General features: G+C 36.4%; 1 protein-coding gene across 1 annotated transcript; it reads right to left on the bottom strand.

Annotated features, from left to right (window-relative positions):
* Positions 1-3,559: 3,559 nt before the first annotated feature.
* Positions 3,560-4,381, bottom strand: LOC128857622 (jerky protein homolog-like). Its single transcript, XM_054093372.1, has one exon. The coding sequence runs from the start codon at positions 4,379-4,381 to the stop codon at positions 3,560-3,562; it is 822 nt and encodes a 273-aa protein (XP_053949347.1).
* Positions 4,382-18,571: the final 14,190 nt, after the last annotated feature.

Here is an 18,571-nt window from a genome sequence, read left to right as displayed (position 1 = left end):
ATAATAAAAGCAGTAACACAATCGACACGAATATTCGACACCTTAATAACAAAGAACATCCCTGCTTTTATTTTAGGCGAAATCAAACAAAAACGCAAGCTCAGAAAAGACTGGCAACGCTCCAAACACACAGCCGATAAAACTAAACTAAACAAATCATCAAATGAACTCAAAAAACTTCCCCAAGAACATAATGACAATCAACTGAAGAAGTACCTTAGCAGCCTCGAAACAACTACAGCTACCAACTATTCCCTATGGAAAGCAACTAAAAAACTCACTAAAACAACCATACACAAGCCTCCAATAAAAACAAATTCCAACACACGGGCTAGAATAAGCAAAGAAAAGGTTGAAACATTAGCTGACCACTTTAAAACAATATTTACAAATAGCATGGATAATAAAGACATTGAGGTGCCAAACACAATTGAGAATGCAGACCACACAATACAAAACACGACAAAAGAAGAAATCAAATATTATATAAAGAAACTTAAAGACAAAAAGACACCGGGATATGACCAAATAAATGGAAAAATATTAAAGGAGCTACCCGATACTATAATAAACTACATACCAGACCTCTTCAACGGAATAATTAGGTTACAATACTTCCCAAAAGCATGGAAAGTTGCACAAGTTATAGCGATCCCCAAGCCAAACAAGAACGCCACTGTTGCTAGCTCTTACACACCAATTAGCTTGCTCCCCATCCTCTCTAAATTGTGTGAGAAAATACTGCTTGACAGAATTGACCCGGTCCTAAAACAAAAAGACGCTATCCCCTCACACCAGTTCGGTTTCCGAAAACAGCATTCAACTGTGCAACAGATTCACAGAGTAGTAAACAAAATTACAGACGACTTCGATAAGAAGAAATATTGCAATGCCGTGTATTTGGACATCGCAAAAGCTTTTGACAGAGAATGTCACAAAGGACTTCTATATAAGCTAAAAACCATTTTACCACTTAACATATTTAATATCCTTAAAATGATAGACACTTCTTCATAAAATATGATGATGAGTGCTCTGTTGTCTTGACGGCGTCTGCTGGAGTACCTCAAGGAAGCGTACTGGGCCCCATACTATACTTGGTATACACAGCAGATATACCAACGCCAACTACTCGAGGATCAATGATAGCTACATTTGCAGACGATACAGTTTTAATGTCAGCTAACCACAATGAAGAAGCAGCAACAAAAACACTGCAAGATACGCTATCAACTACAACACAATGGTTTGAAAAATGGGGCATTGAATAAAGACAAAACACAACATGTAATATACGGGAAGAGAAAATCTGCAAGATATCCAATCCAAATTAACGGGGAAGACATAAAAATACACTCAAGTGCAAAATACTTAGGCATAACGATTGACTCAAAACTCACATGGAAAAAACACATACTGAACAAGAGAAACGAGATGAAAAACAAATTCCTACAACTCTACTGGCTACTAGGAAAACAATCAACCCTAAGCTTATTTAATAAACATATGATATACAAATCAATAATCAGACCGACATGGACCTACGGTTTCAAGCCGATTCCAAACGGCAGATATTTTTATGAGGAGCTTTTTCATGGCAGAAATACCATGTGTGGTTTTTTGTAACAATGAGCTTGAAATAGTTGCTTAACAAATATAGGAAACGAAAAGATTGCACTGCAAAACTAATTTTATTTTAACCACAAAATTAAACTGTGCAACAGATTCACATAACTGAAAACCGTCCCCGTCGCAATGTGTTTAACCGACGGAGTTTTCCGACGGGAGTAGATCAACTGCTCACCACCCATCAAACCGTTACCCGCTATCCGGTGCAAATCCGTTTCGGGCATGAAACTCTAAATTGTGGTGGCCTTTGCTTAAGGCTGTTTATCTCTTGAGTTGCCATTTAATTGAATTTGAATTTCCAACACTAAAAATAAATCAATAACCACATAATTTGTAAGAAAATGTACATTTTCTTGGTTGAATATTTTTCTACAACATATAATATTTTGTTTTTGCTGATATAAAAATATAACCACAGCCCACCGTGCACTACCTAATTGCGATCATTTCTAGTGACTGTGATTCCGCCGGACAACTAACGCTGTCAAAAGCGTGAAATGTACAACAGGGTATGGAGACATTTGTTCTTCATCTATCACCTAGTAGTTCTAATCGAAATACAGATGCTCTATACATATTTTAGAACACATAATTTACTAATTTAGCATTTTGCGAGTAATTGAGTAAAGTCGTCCGAATATTTCTTTTGCTTCCAAATTGGAAATATGACGACCGCTTTAGCAGAATGGGTTGATGAGTGCCTACTATTCGGTAGTGCTCGAGTTCGAAGGCCCGGGCATAAAGAGCCGAATGATAGAGAAAGCTTTTTCTCCGAAGGCAATGGCAGTCTACCGACTTGACTTAATGACTTGTCAAACCTAACTGAACAAAGTTTACCATTCTCAGCTGCCAAACCATAGATATCCATATCGATAGTTCTCATGCAGCTAAAAAATCACCCGATACAAATAGTTCGGTTGATCAAAAAAGTCATATGCTAAAGCATAGCGAATCTTTAGCATTGGCGTTTTTTGCCAGATAGCATTGCAAAAATGTGTTCGTACTTTCGGCCCTCCTGTACATACGTATATAAATGATTGTTGGATATATACAATACATATATGTATAAATGTATATACTCCTTCTTTGATTAATTGAGAGATACAATACTATAAACAATTCCTGTAAAATTTATAGAATGGCGCACAATTTGTATTTACAAAAGCCCATGTCAATTGAGTGTGTTTATACTCCAGTCTATATAGTCTTGTTAAATTTACAGAAGTCGCATAGGGGTGTATGTATAATATGTACCATATGTATTTGCACAAAACAAACCTGCGAAAATAATTTTCATAGGAAGAGAAGAAATACCTTCATTATCGAAACTGTTAAACGCAAATGTACATGTTGCCACAACCATTCGCTAGGATTGCCGTTGTAAATATTGATTAACCATGCACAATTTGATTTATGGCTCCCCTATTGGATTTCGAGCTGGAGCGCAGTCAACAAAAATACGAACGCTTGTGTGGTTATGCCTGCCAAATGGAAATATTATATTTCAGAAACAGATTCGCAATGAATTTTTCACAAGTCAGTGGCCACATACTGTTAGTATGCTCGAAATATTTAACGGAAAATACAGTTTCAATCAGTTTTAGAATGAGTGTGAAAGACGAATAGGTTGAGGATAAAATTCTACATAGTTTTTGCGATTCAAAATTCCCTTTATCTTAAAATAAATAATTTTTAAGTATAAATTCCTTTCTAAAACGTAACTTAAGAGGATTTCGTCGTGTTCATATGACCATACGAATGAATGTTAATATGTCCTGTCCCCATATAATAATATCACCGAAGAGCTCTACGCTCAATTATTTTTCCCAAGATCCTCTGTTACACTAGAACTAATATTGCGGAAGCAAGCTTTAGAACGATTTTAGAAAAAACAATTAATACAAGAACAACAATCTCCACGCTGTAAGTTTTATGATTCATATATCGCCATGTGCAAGAAATTTGTATTAGGAAAAATATGTTCAAACTGCACATATGCGATACACGAGCGTATCAGATATGGCACAAAATTGGTGATATGAATCGTGTCAGCAAAGCCGGCTTCATCTTGCATTTCATACCAGGCGATAAATTTCTCTAAATTTGATGCAGCAGTTTTGGCTTCTTGTCTTAGAAATGAAGCAGTAGGATTGTGACCATTTTCATTATTGTTATCTGTTCCATCGTAATCATCATTATTTTCTTCTTCATCATTCACTTCATTAATTATTTGTTCATCAGTCAAAAGCTCATAACCACAATCATTTTCGTCACAATTCAACCATTCATTGATCGTTTCACTATTTTCCAATGGCAAAACCGAAGATGTACTAGTCACCTGTGAGACATCGTCACTGTTATTCGAAGGTGATTCTGTATTTGGCCATTGATTGTTCCAACATTTTTCCAATGTTGTCGACGATAACTCAGACCATGAATCAGCTACATTATCAATTGCGTTTTTAATGTTGTAATTCTTCCAATAATCTGCCAAATCAATATTCTCTTGCGAAACGAGGTCCTGAATAAATTTTTTCCGATATCGACGCTTTAGAGTTTCAATTACTGATTGATCCATGGGTTGTAGAACTGCAGTTGAATTCGGTGGCAGGAAATAACAAAAAATATTACCATCATCACTTGTTAAATCTTCAACTGGATGTGATGGGGCATTATCCAGAACCAAAACTGCTTTCTGTGATAATCCTTCCGTAATTAAATAATTTCGAACATTTGGAACAAAACTGTTCATGAACTAGTCGTGAAAAATCGTTCGATCCATCCAAGCATTCTTTTGAGCATAATAAGCCACAGGAAGAGCATTCATGTTTGATTTTGTGTATCAACGTGGACGTTTAGCCGTATGAACTACAACTAATGGGAGCCTATAACCACTTGAATTTGCGCTAACCATCAATGTTATTCGTTGCTTTTGCATTTTCTATCCAGGTGCAGCTATTCACACAAAAATCGAGTGTCTTTTTTGGGAGTGCTTTATAGTTCAGACCCGTTTCATCAGCATTGAAAACTTGCTCACGGGTAAAACCATGATTTTCGACGAAAGTTTTGAAATTTTTTGTGCATTTTTCGATTTCGTTGGCACCTATGGAGCTCATCTTTTCACCTTGTATCGAAACTTCCTTCACGCCATGTCGATTTTGTCAGCCATACATCCAACCTGAGCTAGCTTTGAAATCCTTCGGACCTCCTAGTTTTTCATTAAAAAATAATGCCTTTTCTTTCAATATTTGACCAGATAATGGAACGCCTTTACTCAGAATTGGAATAAACCACAAGAATAATGCTTCATCGACTTTTTCATTTAATGTATTTTTCATCGTTTTGCGTTTTTTTGACCGACCTCCCAAAGATTCCATCGACGCAGAATATTGTTTGATTTGAGTGGCATCTTTTTTAAAATCTTGAAAATTTCGTGCGTGGAATATCATATTTTTCACTTAATGAAACAATTGTTGAACCTTTTTCTATTTCCTCAATAATTTGTAATTTCGTTTCAATAGTGACCACTACTCGTTTACGCTTCGGTATTTTTTTGTTGTTGAAGGCTCCATTTTAAATGTCTGCTCATCATGAAATTCAAATCAAACTGAAAATCTCATTGAACTGAATGTCACATCAAAAAAGAATTCCAAGAATTTGTTTTGGGTAGAATGGACAAACAGTTACTTTGCTCTGCTGCGTTCACACGCTTTTCTATCGAGCGAACGAAAACAAAAGAAAATCAATGAATAAAGTGAAAAACAAAAGTATTGCGCGAGGAGTTTTGTTCCAACCGATTTCGACCGTTTCATGGCTATTATTGCAATATGTATTGTGGAAAATCTTAAAACGGTGACGGTTAACCGAGGTGACGGAGAACAGAGAGACGGATAATCCAGGGAGTACTGTATATGATTCATCGGACATTGCAGAGTGTTACTTTCTGAAATATCAATCTCAGAGTTTGTCGTCCGATCTCTTTTGGTTCCCATAGCTCAAGAGGATAGGACTAGTCTTTATAAAATACAGGCATAATGGGAGATTTGCAGGGATCTCTTTGGTTCCAATCCTAACGCCTTATCAAAATTTTTATTATTTTTTATTTAACCAAACTTTTTATTTTTACCGCAAAAAATAAAAGTCAACTTTTAACAGACTCTTATATCTGAGAAAACGTTATAACTTTTACCGCCGAGAGACAGGCTATTAAGTTTCTTGTTAATACAAAATCTTCGTCATTAGTTCAGATTTTCTGATATTTATTTTGCCTGTTGATGTTCTGCGTGCGTATTGTGATTTTTACCCGTCAGATATGGATCCACTTTTAATCGATAATCACAGTTCGATGAAAAAACCTCTTGCTCGCTCATAAAAAAAAACGTTGTTTAACCTCAATTCGGATAGCGCCCAAGATTATTATTATTATTATTAGAAGGCCATTACGCACTGCGACCAGAGCTGATCTATTGTGAAAGGCCTTTTTTTAACCCTGGAGTTTTAGGCTTTTTAAAAATTTTAGCACAATTTTGGGTTTGTTGTTCCAAAGATAGCATCGAGATACTACTATACCACCAAGGTGATGAAGTATCTGTCTGCCCAACGCAGGACATTCACAAAGCACATGTTCTGAGCTTTCTATGTCCATTTCGCAAAAGCGGCAGACATTGGTCTCAGATAGACCAATATTATTTAGATGATACCTCAGGCTGCAGTGACCTGTAAGATATCCTGTTAAAAGACGCAGATCTACTCTGCTTAGTGAGAGAGGCTTGTCAGATATTCCTTTGTTGGGACTTAGGAATAGTTTGGCTTGACCTTTCTTTCTTCCCATTTCCTAAGGAATTCATTAATGTGGCCTTTTGTGAGTCCACAGAAAAGCTCAGGGCCAGTAAGTTGCATATTTGCTCCTTGTTTTGCAAGATCATCAGCCATTTCATTTCCCTCATGTCCTTCATGTCCCGGAATCCAGCATAGTGTTACTATGTTGAGGTTCCCTAACGTGTTGAGAAGGTTTAGGCAATCATTTACCAATTTAGAGGTGATAGTTGTTGATAGAAGGGCTTTTAGAGCCGCTTGGCTATCTGAAAGTATGTAGATATGAGCACCTCTCATTTTCCGCCCTAGATTCTTCTTTTATTGTAGTTTCAATTTCACATCGATAAAACTTCACAAATATAATCGGGTAAGTTCTTTTATTCACTTCCAAAAGAATTTTATTAAAATTTTATGACAATTGCATTTAAATTCAAACTAAATTAATTACAGAACCCGTCAGAATGACAAAGAGTTGTTTATGATGTGACTGATCTGAAACCGAGGTTTAGTATTTTTGCATTCGATATGTAAAGTAATATATGAAAATTGCAGAGGAAAAATTATCATTATTAATTTAACTACATTTTTTATTGTGATTCAATGTTTAAAAATCATTCAAATAAAGGTCCTTGAAATATGTTTAGACCAATCATATTGCCAAATCTGTGCTGTGGTTTTTTGAAGTTTTCTCAATATTGGAAGACCTTACAATTTAAAAGGGCTCTGAATGGTATATAGTTCTTCATAAGAGTGCATTTGAAGTTTGTTCTTAACAATTGGCACAAAAACCAGGACCTACTGCCTCAGCATCACGCATCACATCCATCTATCGCGGACGACGTCGGTTGGTTATATTATATATATATATAATTGGCGCGTACACCCTTTTTGGGTGTTTAGCCGAGCACCTCTTCCTATTTGTGGCGTGCGTCTTGATGTTGTTCCACAAATTGAGGGACCTACAGTTTCAAGCCGACTCCGAATGGCAGCTATTTTTATGAGGAGCTTTTTCATGGCAGAAATACACTCGGAGGTTTGCCATTGCCTGCCGAGGGGCGACCGCTATTAGAAAAATGTTTTTCTTTATTTATTTATTTATTAGAAATATAATTATAAATAACTACATTACATTACGAAAGGCACTAGTAGATAGGACTATCGGTCTAAAATAATACTAATAGATTTTTTACTTATTTATAAAAAAAATTTTAGAATAAAAATTATTATGTGTAGGGAATTAATAAAAAAATTATAAAAGATAAACTAGTCCAATTTGATATATAAAATCATAAATATTCGACATATTTTCTAGAGAAATCTCTTTCAGTAAATCGGAAAGTTTCCTGCCGTTAAAGATATTGTTTCTGCCATTGTTATACTTGGTGCAGTAGTCTATTACATGAATAATGGACAGTGGACAGTTACATGCTGAGCAAATCGGGGCAGGCATTCCTTTTAGAAGGTGTTGGTGAGTAATATTTGAGTGTCCTAGCCGGAGTCGGGTAAAGATTTTTGTCTGCTGCAGTGTCCTTCCTGTTGGAATAATTGCTTTTAGTCGTTATGGATTTATGGATTTGTAGCTGTGATGGTATGTAAGCCATTTCTCCCTTACGGTTGAGTGATAGATACTATCGATTATCCTGAGAATGTCGGATTTAACGAAGGTTTCGAAACAGAATGTAGGGATATTGCTGACATTTTTCGCTGCTTTATCAGCGTTTTCGTTGCCAAGAATTCCGCTGGTCCAGGGATCCAAATAACTTTTATTTTTGCCTTTTGCTCGGAAAATTTATTTCGAATATTGTCAATTAAATGTTCTCTGCTGTTTGCGCTCGACAGAGCTGCGATTGCAGATTTACTGGATGTACAGATTATAGGTATATTTTCCTTTAGTTGAGGAGGCGTAGTCAATGGTGAAGTTTATAGCAATCGCCTCGGTAGTAAATATCGAGTTCTGTGGGAATAGAAGACCAGTCCTAAGTATCCTTCCCTTATCAGATACCACAGCAAATGCAGTTGAGTCGGTTTCTTTAGAGCCGTCAGTGTAAAGAAATTTCCAGCCTTTGGCATCCCAATAGTTCTTGATTTATAAGAATAGCATTTGATAAACAAGTTTAGAGGTGTTTTGTTTTGAATACATCAGTAGGCTGGTGATGAAAATGGATGGAGGAAGTTCTCAGGCTGGGAATCTCGATTGAAAAGTTAACATGGGCTTTATGGAAACGTCGAATTTCGCGGTTTCTTCCACCGCTCTGTATATAGCTGATTCACGCTTCAATTTCGAGGTTCTTCTGATGATATTTTTCAAGTCATTGTTTATAATTGGGTTACTGGAACAATATATCCTTGGAATTAAACGAAGTGTATTATACCTTACTCTATCACTCATTTCGGGAAGTCCAGCTTCGGCTAAAATATTTTTTGTCGGGAAGGTTGGAAAAGCTCGAAGACTTTTACGAACGGCTGAATAGTAGATTGCTGATATGTTCGCGAGGGTGCCTTTTGAACACTGTCCATATATTGGTAGACCGTAATCAATGCAAGATATTATTAATGATTTTGTTAGATTGATTAGAGAATTTTGGGTAACATTACTATATTTTGAAGCAAAGTATTTAATGAGATTTAATCTATTATTAAGTTTAAATTTAAGGTATTTACAATGTTCCTTAAAGCTAAGATTTTTATCAAAAATTATGCCTAATATTTTCAGGCTAGTAACATTTTCTATTGTCTGATTATTATAGGTCAAGTTAAAATTACAATAGGGTTTTTTCTTACATATATGCAGAGTTTTGCACTTATTATATGATAGGCTAGCTCCAGAAATAAGTGCCCAGAGAGATATATCATCAAGTAAATTATGGAATATGTTATTTATGTTTTTCTTAATTTTGGTGTTTCACCGAGATTCGAACCAAAGTTCTCTCTGTGAATTCCGAATGGTAATCACGCACGGTCGGTTGGTTAAACCAGCTATAAATAAGATCAGATTTAACCCACCATGCCCTATTTTTGCTAGAAAGCTGACTATGTAAGTAAGCTTTGCGAATCTTCACATTGTCAAAATTTCGATCAGGAAAATAATTGTAGCCTCGTCGTGTTCTTTTCCTATATTTACGTTAGCGCCAAATTATCTTTATCTGAATTGCTGTAGTCGTCTTTTACAATTTCTACTCAAAATACCACTCTCATTCTCCACAGCACCATTTGAATAGCGAATCCTGAGTTTGCATGGATTGTATGATAATTCAGATGCCTGTGCGCATTTGAATTTTACGAATCTGAGCATGCCAGTATTCATAAAGTAAAATATGCAGATGGGAATGTTGTTTCGCTGTCCATCAATAAAATAAAAATATAATAGAAGTTTCAATGCATACCTACATACACACACACGATATAGGGCTTCAGTCAAGAAAACTAAAATATCATCAATTAAGTGCCTATGATTCGAGAGCAGGAGTTCTATTGGCAATGTGTTATTGTCAGACGTGGCAGGTAAATGGTGTTCTTGTATTTGTAATAGTTTATCCATACGAATTTTCCATCAATCATCCAATATCACCTATGATAAGAGGTGCTTTGAAGGAGAAAACTATAGTAAAAGAAAAGGGTTGGTTTGGAAAGACAAGTGATAAAGTAATAAAGGATACACAAATAACATAGGTGGGCACACTGCATTATAAATTTACTGCATTACAAATAGCAGTAAGCAGTAAACTTTTACTGATTACTGAAAAAAATTTGCATTACCTTTTTACTGATTACTGAAAAAAATTGCAGTAAAAATATTTTTTTACTGATTACTGAAAAAAAAATTGCAGTAAAAATATTTTTTTACTGATTATTGAAAAAAATTACAGTAAAAATATTTTTTTACTCATTACTGAAAAAAATTGCAGTAAAAATATTTTTTTACTGATTACTGAAAAAAATTACAGTAAAAATATTTTTTTACTGATTACTGAAAAAAATTGCAGTAAAAATATTTTTTTACTGATTACTGAAAAAATTGCAGTAAAATTACTGTTAATATAATTTGATTCGCATTATCAGTATAATATTTACTGTTTATGGGAAGTCAAAATGTAATACACTCTCATCACGAAATTCAATCATTTATGTAAAATATATATATCAGATACACGTATTTATTCCCAGTCAATATATTGAATTAATGATTTACAATGATTTAGGATCTATAAATGAACATGACAGTGATGAGGAAACTTACACTGACTCCGATTCAGATGACTCGACAATTGTTTCAGGTCCTCAATTTCGATCTGTAACTCCACGTCTGTCGAAACATTTTCCTTGTGCGAGCCACACTCTAAATATTTGGCTTCAACCGATTTCAACAAAATTATGAATTCTTCAAGTCAGGATATAAAAGATATTCACAAAAGATCTTTCCAAAGGCAAAAAATCCTTCAATTTAATTGAAATTTTTTATATTTACATATTTTCTTACTGCACATATGCACACAACTTTGGAATAAATGCAATAGACCGAAATCTGCAGAAATAGTTAATGGAGTGATGAATGCGAATTTAATAACTCCATGCATAACAAGGTGGAACTCGCTTTATGATTCCGTAAATAAGTTATTGGAGCACAAAACCAATTTAGCGGAATTGTATTTCCGTTTAAAAATTCCTACCATTCTCAGTGGTGAGCTTGAGTACTTAGAGGAATACGTAAAGCTTATGAGACCTATTGCAGAAGCAATCGACTTCCTTCAGGGTGAAAAGACCATGTATTTTGGTTATTTCATACCCACTATAGTGTCCTTAAGAATAAAAATGCGTCGTTTGGAGCCTAAAAGTTTTAAGTAATAATAATATTTAACCGAAAGTAGCAAAAAAATGCATGAAGCTTTGCTTAAAAGATTTGAAAATTACTTCCTGATTCAGCCTGACGCTTGGGATGCCGCTATTTCTGTCCCTGATATTAAGTTGCGATTTGTGAAAGCTCTTTTAGAAACAGCTAAAACGCAAACAGAAGAGGAAGTTAAAAAAATGTTCAACATGTATGTGGTCAAGTATGGAAAAGTAGCCTGTGCCAAAACTCGTATTCTACCTCAACCCCCTCAAAAAACATTTTTTGACTTCGGGGATGAAAGTAATGGTAAACTTTTTACACTTGGTTTTCAATTAAATATTTGTTTTATGCATATATTTACTTAAATAGATATAAGCATACAATGTGGTTCCACTGACTCGGAAAATTATCTTCAAGAAACGCTCTTATACCTGGCCGAACGAGAAGAAACAACAAGTTGCCTAAATAAATATCAGGCTATTAAAAACGTATTTTTAAAATATAATACCCCGTTACCGTCATCTGCACCTGTAGAACGGTTGTTTTCATTCGCTGGAATTGTAAATCAGTCTAGAAGGCAAAAACTCAGCGATGCAAATTTTGAAATGCTTGTGTTAAGAAAGGCTAATAGCTAATAGCAAATCAACAGTATTTTTACTGCATTTTTTTCAGTAATCAGTAAAAAAATATTTTTACTGCAATTTTTTTCAGTAATCAGTAAAAAAATATTTTTACTGCAATTTTTTTTCAGTAATCAGTAAAAAAATATTTTTACTGAAATTTTTTTCAGTAATCAGTAAAAAAATATTTTTACTGCAATTTTTTCAGTAATCAGTAAAAAAATATTTTTACTGAAATTTTTTTCAGTAATCAGTAAAAGTGTACTGGTAATGCAAATTTTTTTCAGTAATCAGTAAAAGTTTACTGGTAATGAAAATTAAATTGCAATATCAGTAAAATATTATATTTACTGCATTCTTACTGTTACTGCAAAGTGCCCACCTATGACAAATAATAACTAAGGATAATGAATAAATAAATATATATTTTTTATTTATTTTTTTTATTATTTCCATTGTAACTAGTTAATAAATTATAAACTAACGGACAATTTGGATTTAATTTTGTGCAATACAACTAAATTTAATAATGCTCTGCATCAGACTTGCAGAGAAATGGGCTACTGCGTGAGTTGGTGCGGTTTTTTTCGTTTCAGCTTTTCTTTCCATTTACCGGGATCAATTAGCGTTGAGGCTTCGCTACTTACATGGTGGCGTAGTCTTTCCATATGAGACTTAGCGTTTATGTTGATCGAAGTAGCAACTGATTCGATGCAAAGGTCGTGTTCGATATCGGTGTTGCGGACGTACCAACGTGCATTAACAGCGCATCGTAGTACCTTATTTTGGAATCTTTGTATAGATTTTATATTGATTGAGCTTGAGCAGCCCCATAGCTGGATCCCATAAGTCCAAATTGGCTTAAGCACCTGCTTATATAAAAGAATTTGAAGGTTTTTGATGGAGTCAATATGGGTTTCTCCTACCCATAAGATGGCTGTGCCGTCAGCAAAAGTTGCTGTGGAACAATTTGTGTCATTAGGCAAATCACATGTGAAAAAACATAAAGAATGGGCTCCAGCACGCTGCCCTGTAGGATGCCAGCTTTAATTTCCTTGAAATTGAAATTTAAAAAGGTCAAGCCAAGGAGCCATCAACCGAATGTCTTTCCTTCTAAGCTTTAGTAGAAAGTTTGACAGTTTTCTGTTCGGACTTGTCACAAATCACTTTGCAGCGTTCTAGACCAGACCATCGCTCTTTATGTAGATTGCCTACATAATCGCTGATCCAGTTCATGATTCCTGCGGAACTGATTCCAATTATTGGTTCTGGCCCTTGTGGGGGAACCGCAGATCCACGGTTGGCCAGTTCCTCGGCGATTTCGTTTCCTTGAACACCGGAGTGTCCAGGAACCCATATAAGTACACGCCTATTTTGTCTTGCGACAGAATTGAGCTTCTTCTTACATTCTTGAACAATCTTTGAGGTTTGCTTCGCGTTCTCCAGGCGCGTCTTTCGACTCACCGATAGCTTTCCAAAGATAGCTATCAAGATAGTCTTGTTGCCCTTTGGACAGTAGACCTTCTTGTTTGTCGGTATGTATCGCCACCGTCATTGCCTTTGCTGCCATTCTCGTGAATGATTCGCCAGACGTTGACGGAAGAGTGTTTGACATTTCAGGTCCCTTAGCCTTTGCCTTGTCAGGTGAAGGTTTATCTGCCTTGGATTGGGTCGAGGATGCAGGCATTTCCGAATTCCGTCTCTCGACTTTCCTCTTCTTTGCCTTTCTCTCTTCCCGGTCGTTGGCATAGACCCCGTTTCGTTTCCGGAAGAGTGCAACGTTACAGAGGAAACCTCTGTTCTGCCACGCTTTCCCGTCTCCGTTACAGGTGTCGAAGTTGGCGGAGCTTGAGTACTTACCTAAGCTGATGCTTCGGCTTTCTTCGCCTTCTGTAGTCTTCGTTTGATCTGCTTTGCGGATAGACCAACACCTGCTTTCGTATCTCCAATAACAGTCTTTTTACCGATACTTACCTTATTCGCACCAGGTTTAACCGTTGTCAAAGATTTAATCGGTACCAGAGATCCGTCTGAGCCTACTTAGAGATTGTCCGGCATCTCCACATCCTCCACAACTTATTCAGTTGCTTCGGATCGTTTCGGCGACGGTGTATCGCTTACACTCACTCAGCTCTACATTGGCATAGCCAATGTTCCATGTTTCACCACTAGTAGTTCGCTTCCTCCGGAGCCCTGGGTGTCAGTTCCGGTCATAGGGGGGTGTGGGGTTCGGGCCTACACATCCGATACCCGAGCCGTCGATTGCTCGAAAGTGGGTTACCTCGTGCAGAAACATCCAACGTCAACCTCCACATTGTAGAAAAATGCATTTTATACCTCCTGCCAGGTTGTCGGTACGGTACTTTTCACATAGTACTTGGGTGGCCACCAATTCCGCCGTTCTGCGGATGGGTGGATACCCAATTCCTATATGGAGCTGCCCTCTTAGTTCGTCTTAGTTCGTCTCTTAGCATGGGGTTAAATCACCACCTAAGCCTCATCCCCGCGGCAAGGCGACCGACATGACAATTTCCTTAAGTTCGGAATAAGTGTCTTCGTATTTTATTCGGAAGAAACGATCCGATAGGTACGATTTTAGAATATTAAAATATTGTGTTGGTAGGAGCGCATTTATTTTGTTGAGGAGCCCAACGTGGCAAACTTTGTCAAAGGCCTTAGACACGTTCAGAAAGACAGCAGAGCACACCTTTTTTTCCTCAGAGGCGTTTTCAATGATGCGAGTAATTCTGTGCACTTGTTTTGTGCGACAACCAAATTGATGTACTGGTATTATATATATTTCTTTGCTTAATAATTATATTGAGACGTTTGGCTAAAAACTTTTCCATCAGTTTTGTTATGATTGGTAGGAGCGAGAAAGGCCGATAAGATGCAACATAATGCGTTGGCTTCCCTGGTTTAATAAACATAATTATTTCAGCAATTGTCCAATATATAGAGATGTGGTGCAGTTTGAATGTGACGTTCATTATTTCAGTAATCTTGGATATTTTGCATTGAGGAAGTTGTTTTAGAGTTACACCAGTAATAAGATCATACCCAGGCATTTTTTTTTTTTTGATTTTAGCTTATTTATTTCACCAAGCAATTCGGAATCCGTAACACGGGAAATTTAGGCATACGTTTCATAGTTAAGTGGCTGCATTCCGGCCGCGCTCGATGTATCATATGGCTTACAGATGCCTTCGACGTACTCAGCCAAAACATTAGCCTTTTCTTTATTGCTTTTGCTCCGAGAACTGTCTTCTTTTTTATGCTGTATTGATTGCTATAAACAAAGTAAATGTACTGCGAACCGTGGTTTGTTTCGAAACCAATTACGTAGAAACTTCACCAACAAATGCTTGAGGATAATATGCAGAATATTCCGGCCCAACATAATAAGTAATGAAGAACTCTGGAGACAATCGAACCAGGAGCCCATCCCTATACTCCTCGGATAGCATGGCCGCCTGGCATTAAACCAATGAATGTGGCTATACTAAGATCAAAGATTGCACAGGAATACCGGGCAGGCCTAAATTATTTAGTGTCGTATTCAAGGTCAGCCATATTTACAATCTATAGGATGATATTTTTGGCATTTCGCAGAAAAGTATCGTAGGTTCCACCATAGAAATCGAGAACACCATGAAGTGAGTTGACGCTGATGGCTATTCTATTGCACGGACCGTGATAGACGTAGCTTTTGTAAGTAGCGACTGTTTTCAGTAGACGACTATTCCTAAGAGTGAGACCAGCCGGGGCAAGCTCGAAGGAGCTGCGTACTTCCGGGGCATCAATAATACCATTTACCACTTTATAGAAGAACGCCAGATCAGTTATGCGACGGCGAGCCCGCAGACTGTTGATGTTGTACCGAATGTAGATATCTTCTGTAGCTGAAACGGTTGATAATGAATGTCGGAAGGCTAAGGTCTTGCAGAGCTTACGCTGCACTCTTTCAAGTCTAGTAATGCCTGCTTCAGTGTATGGAGATCAGATTATGGATCCGTACTCCAGTATTGGAAGAACTTGAGTTTTGAAAAGACAAATCAGGGAGTAGGGATTCTTGAAGTCCTTACTATTCCTCGTTATAAATCCGAGTAACTTAAAAGCTCTCTGAGTTATTCCGTCTATGTGCTTGTGGAAAGTTGGTTTTGTGTCAATCGTGACACCGAGGTCTTTGATGTCATCCACCTCCCTTATTTTATCACCATTGAGTGTGTACACTGCAGGTAAGGGAGTGCGCGATCTCGAGAAGCACATCATATGTAACTATGTATGTAATAGTGAAACTTGCTACGGAACTTATTTTTTCATTTTTTTATATTTGATAATCAAAAAAATATCTGCACCTTTGATTAAAATTACGCTTAGGTGCTGCTATCGTCTTGCTCGCAACTATACAAATTCAAGCATGTACCAGTACGTGCATACGTGATTGCATATGCAAATGTTGTTATCTGCATACCTTCATGCACACATTCACATATACATATGCATGTTCGTACGAACTGTGTACAACTTGAATTTTCTAGTGGATGGTTGAAATTTGGTTGCGAAAATCAAACTCATGCTCAGCTTTTGTCACTCTGGATGTTGTTGTGGCAATTGTGGCAAAGTGTCAAAACGTTTTATGTTTGCTTAACGGAACATGGCCGTATAATATGTAGGCGAATGTAGTTGTTTACTTACATACGTATTGCAAATCTTCTATGCATGTGTGTACAGACATAAATCGTAACGGTTTTGAACATAAATTTATTTTAACAATTTGATTTATTAAATTATATAACAATAATAATTACTGTGTGGTGCATACTCATATTTGATTTGGGGCAAGCCACATGATTCATTCACAATGGACGGCTGCAGATGTTTTTATAAGAGAACTTTGAGCAACAGGAATGAATACCGGAGATTTGCTTCTTTGTCTCGTCGCAAAATACAACGTCGCCACACAGTTTATCGACAGTGTCGAAATAGTTTGTTATTTGTACTTTAGTTGCTGTTTTTCCAAAGAATTAAATTTTTTTTTATTAATTCCTGCTATTTTCTACTAATGAATTAAAGAAATTGAATTTATTTTCTAAGTCAAAAGTCATTCTTGGTAAACTGTATGTACATAGATGTGTGCATATTTCACTTACATTGGTTTGCATAAATAACGGTTACATAAAAATTTACATAAATCTTATTTAAGGCCATATAAAATAAATTAAACATTAAATAGCTTCCAAGGTTTCATCTTTAATAAATATCAGAAAATTAAAAGTCAAGCGACAATCAATTGAAACCATTTTACACTCCTCTGCATGCTGATAACCTTGGTGAAAAGCCAATAATTTTTAATCCACTTCTGATCCATTTGACAGAAAATCATACACAGAGCTGTTTAATTAATGGCCATTGCTGTGAAATATTTTTAATTGAAATACAATTTTTTATAACTCAGTGGGAGGTCGATGGAATGCTTAACAGATTTTTAATCTGTATGCTTATCAACATATGTATGCAGGTATGTGCATACATATGTACCTATGTATTAATATGGGAAGTTAATCAGCAAATGTGTAAAATATTGACAATAGGGCGGGCAAATTTGTTATTAAAATAAGGTTTTTGGTTCGACGATGGAAGTCTTCTACTGGCAATTCTGAATAAAAAAATCAATAGAAGCAATGCTCTAAAACCAATTTCAAGCTTCCTTATTTTTAATTTTACTTATTAGTCCCCAATCAATTTTGATTCTTTGTTTTAGAAGAAAATGTATAGACGAGTTTTTTGCATACTCATCTTTGAAGATTATTTCGCTCAAAGATCTCCGGTAGAGAGCCTAAAATTGCAAAGTGTACCCAATTAAAGCGAATTCATCCTTCCAAATTGACTATTTTTACAAAGCTGCTTGCTTCTTCGAAAAACGTTAATGTTAGCTGCTGCTGTTTTTCATGGTATTGCATTCTAAATTCAAGTTGTATGAAATAAGCTGTACGCCACCTAAATATTTGCAATCTAATAAGACGAATTAAGAAATGTAATAACGACGTAAGAAGGGACATAGGAACCAACCGGGGTGGCTGCTATGCACGCATATCTGGCAATTATTCATATTTATATTACACTTGGAAATTGCATAAGAAAAAATGAAGAAAAGAAAATGAATGCAATCCCTTTCATGTCGGTAACCAGAGTTCCAGGCGAATCAACACTTGCTCATGCATCAGGCAGAAATCCGCTACTACTTCGGTTCGGGTTCCCACCTGGTACTGGGTATCGATCTTGGGTCCTTCAAGGTTCTTAAGTCGAAGTACAGGTACCGTCCTCACCTACATCTAGGGCGAATCCATTTCCGTGTCCAGGATAAGGTGGAGGACAAAGCGTAAATATACTCAGACTCATGACTGAAGTAATATTTACCCAGATAAATCTGCAGCATAGCAAAGCGTCTACGGCTCTCCTGTGCCGTAGGCATGCAAAACTGCAAACAACCCCACTCATAATACTAATACAATAGGTGCTATGTCGCGGGGACAAATACTTCATTGTGAAGAGAATGTGAGACCGCGAGCATGTATTATCATGCCGATTTTGATAGAACCCACAATGTTAAAAGAGCTATGCTCCGAATATATCGTCGTTGCAATAATAAAGTACTGGAAGAGTGGGAACAGTGTCG

This window comes from Anastrepha ludens, chromosome 3 (assembly GCF_028408465.1).
Source record: "Anastrepha ludens isolate Willacy chromosome 3, idAnaLude1.1, whole genome shotgun sequence".
Lineage (NCBI taxonomy): Eukaryota > Metazoa > Arthropoda > Insecta > Diptera > Tephritidae > Anastrepha > Anastrepha ludens.
Note: the sequence above shows the minus strand (reverse complement) of the source record. Positions and strands in the feature narration are given on the sequence as shown.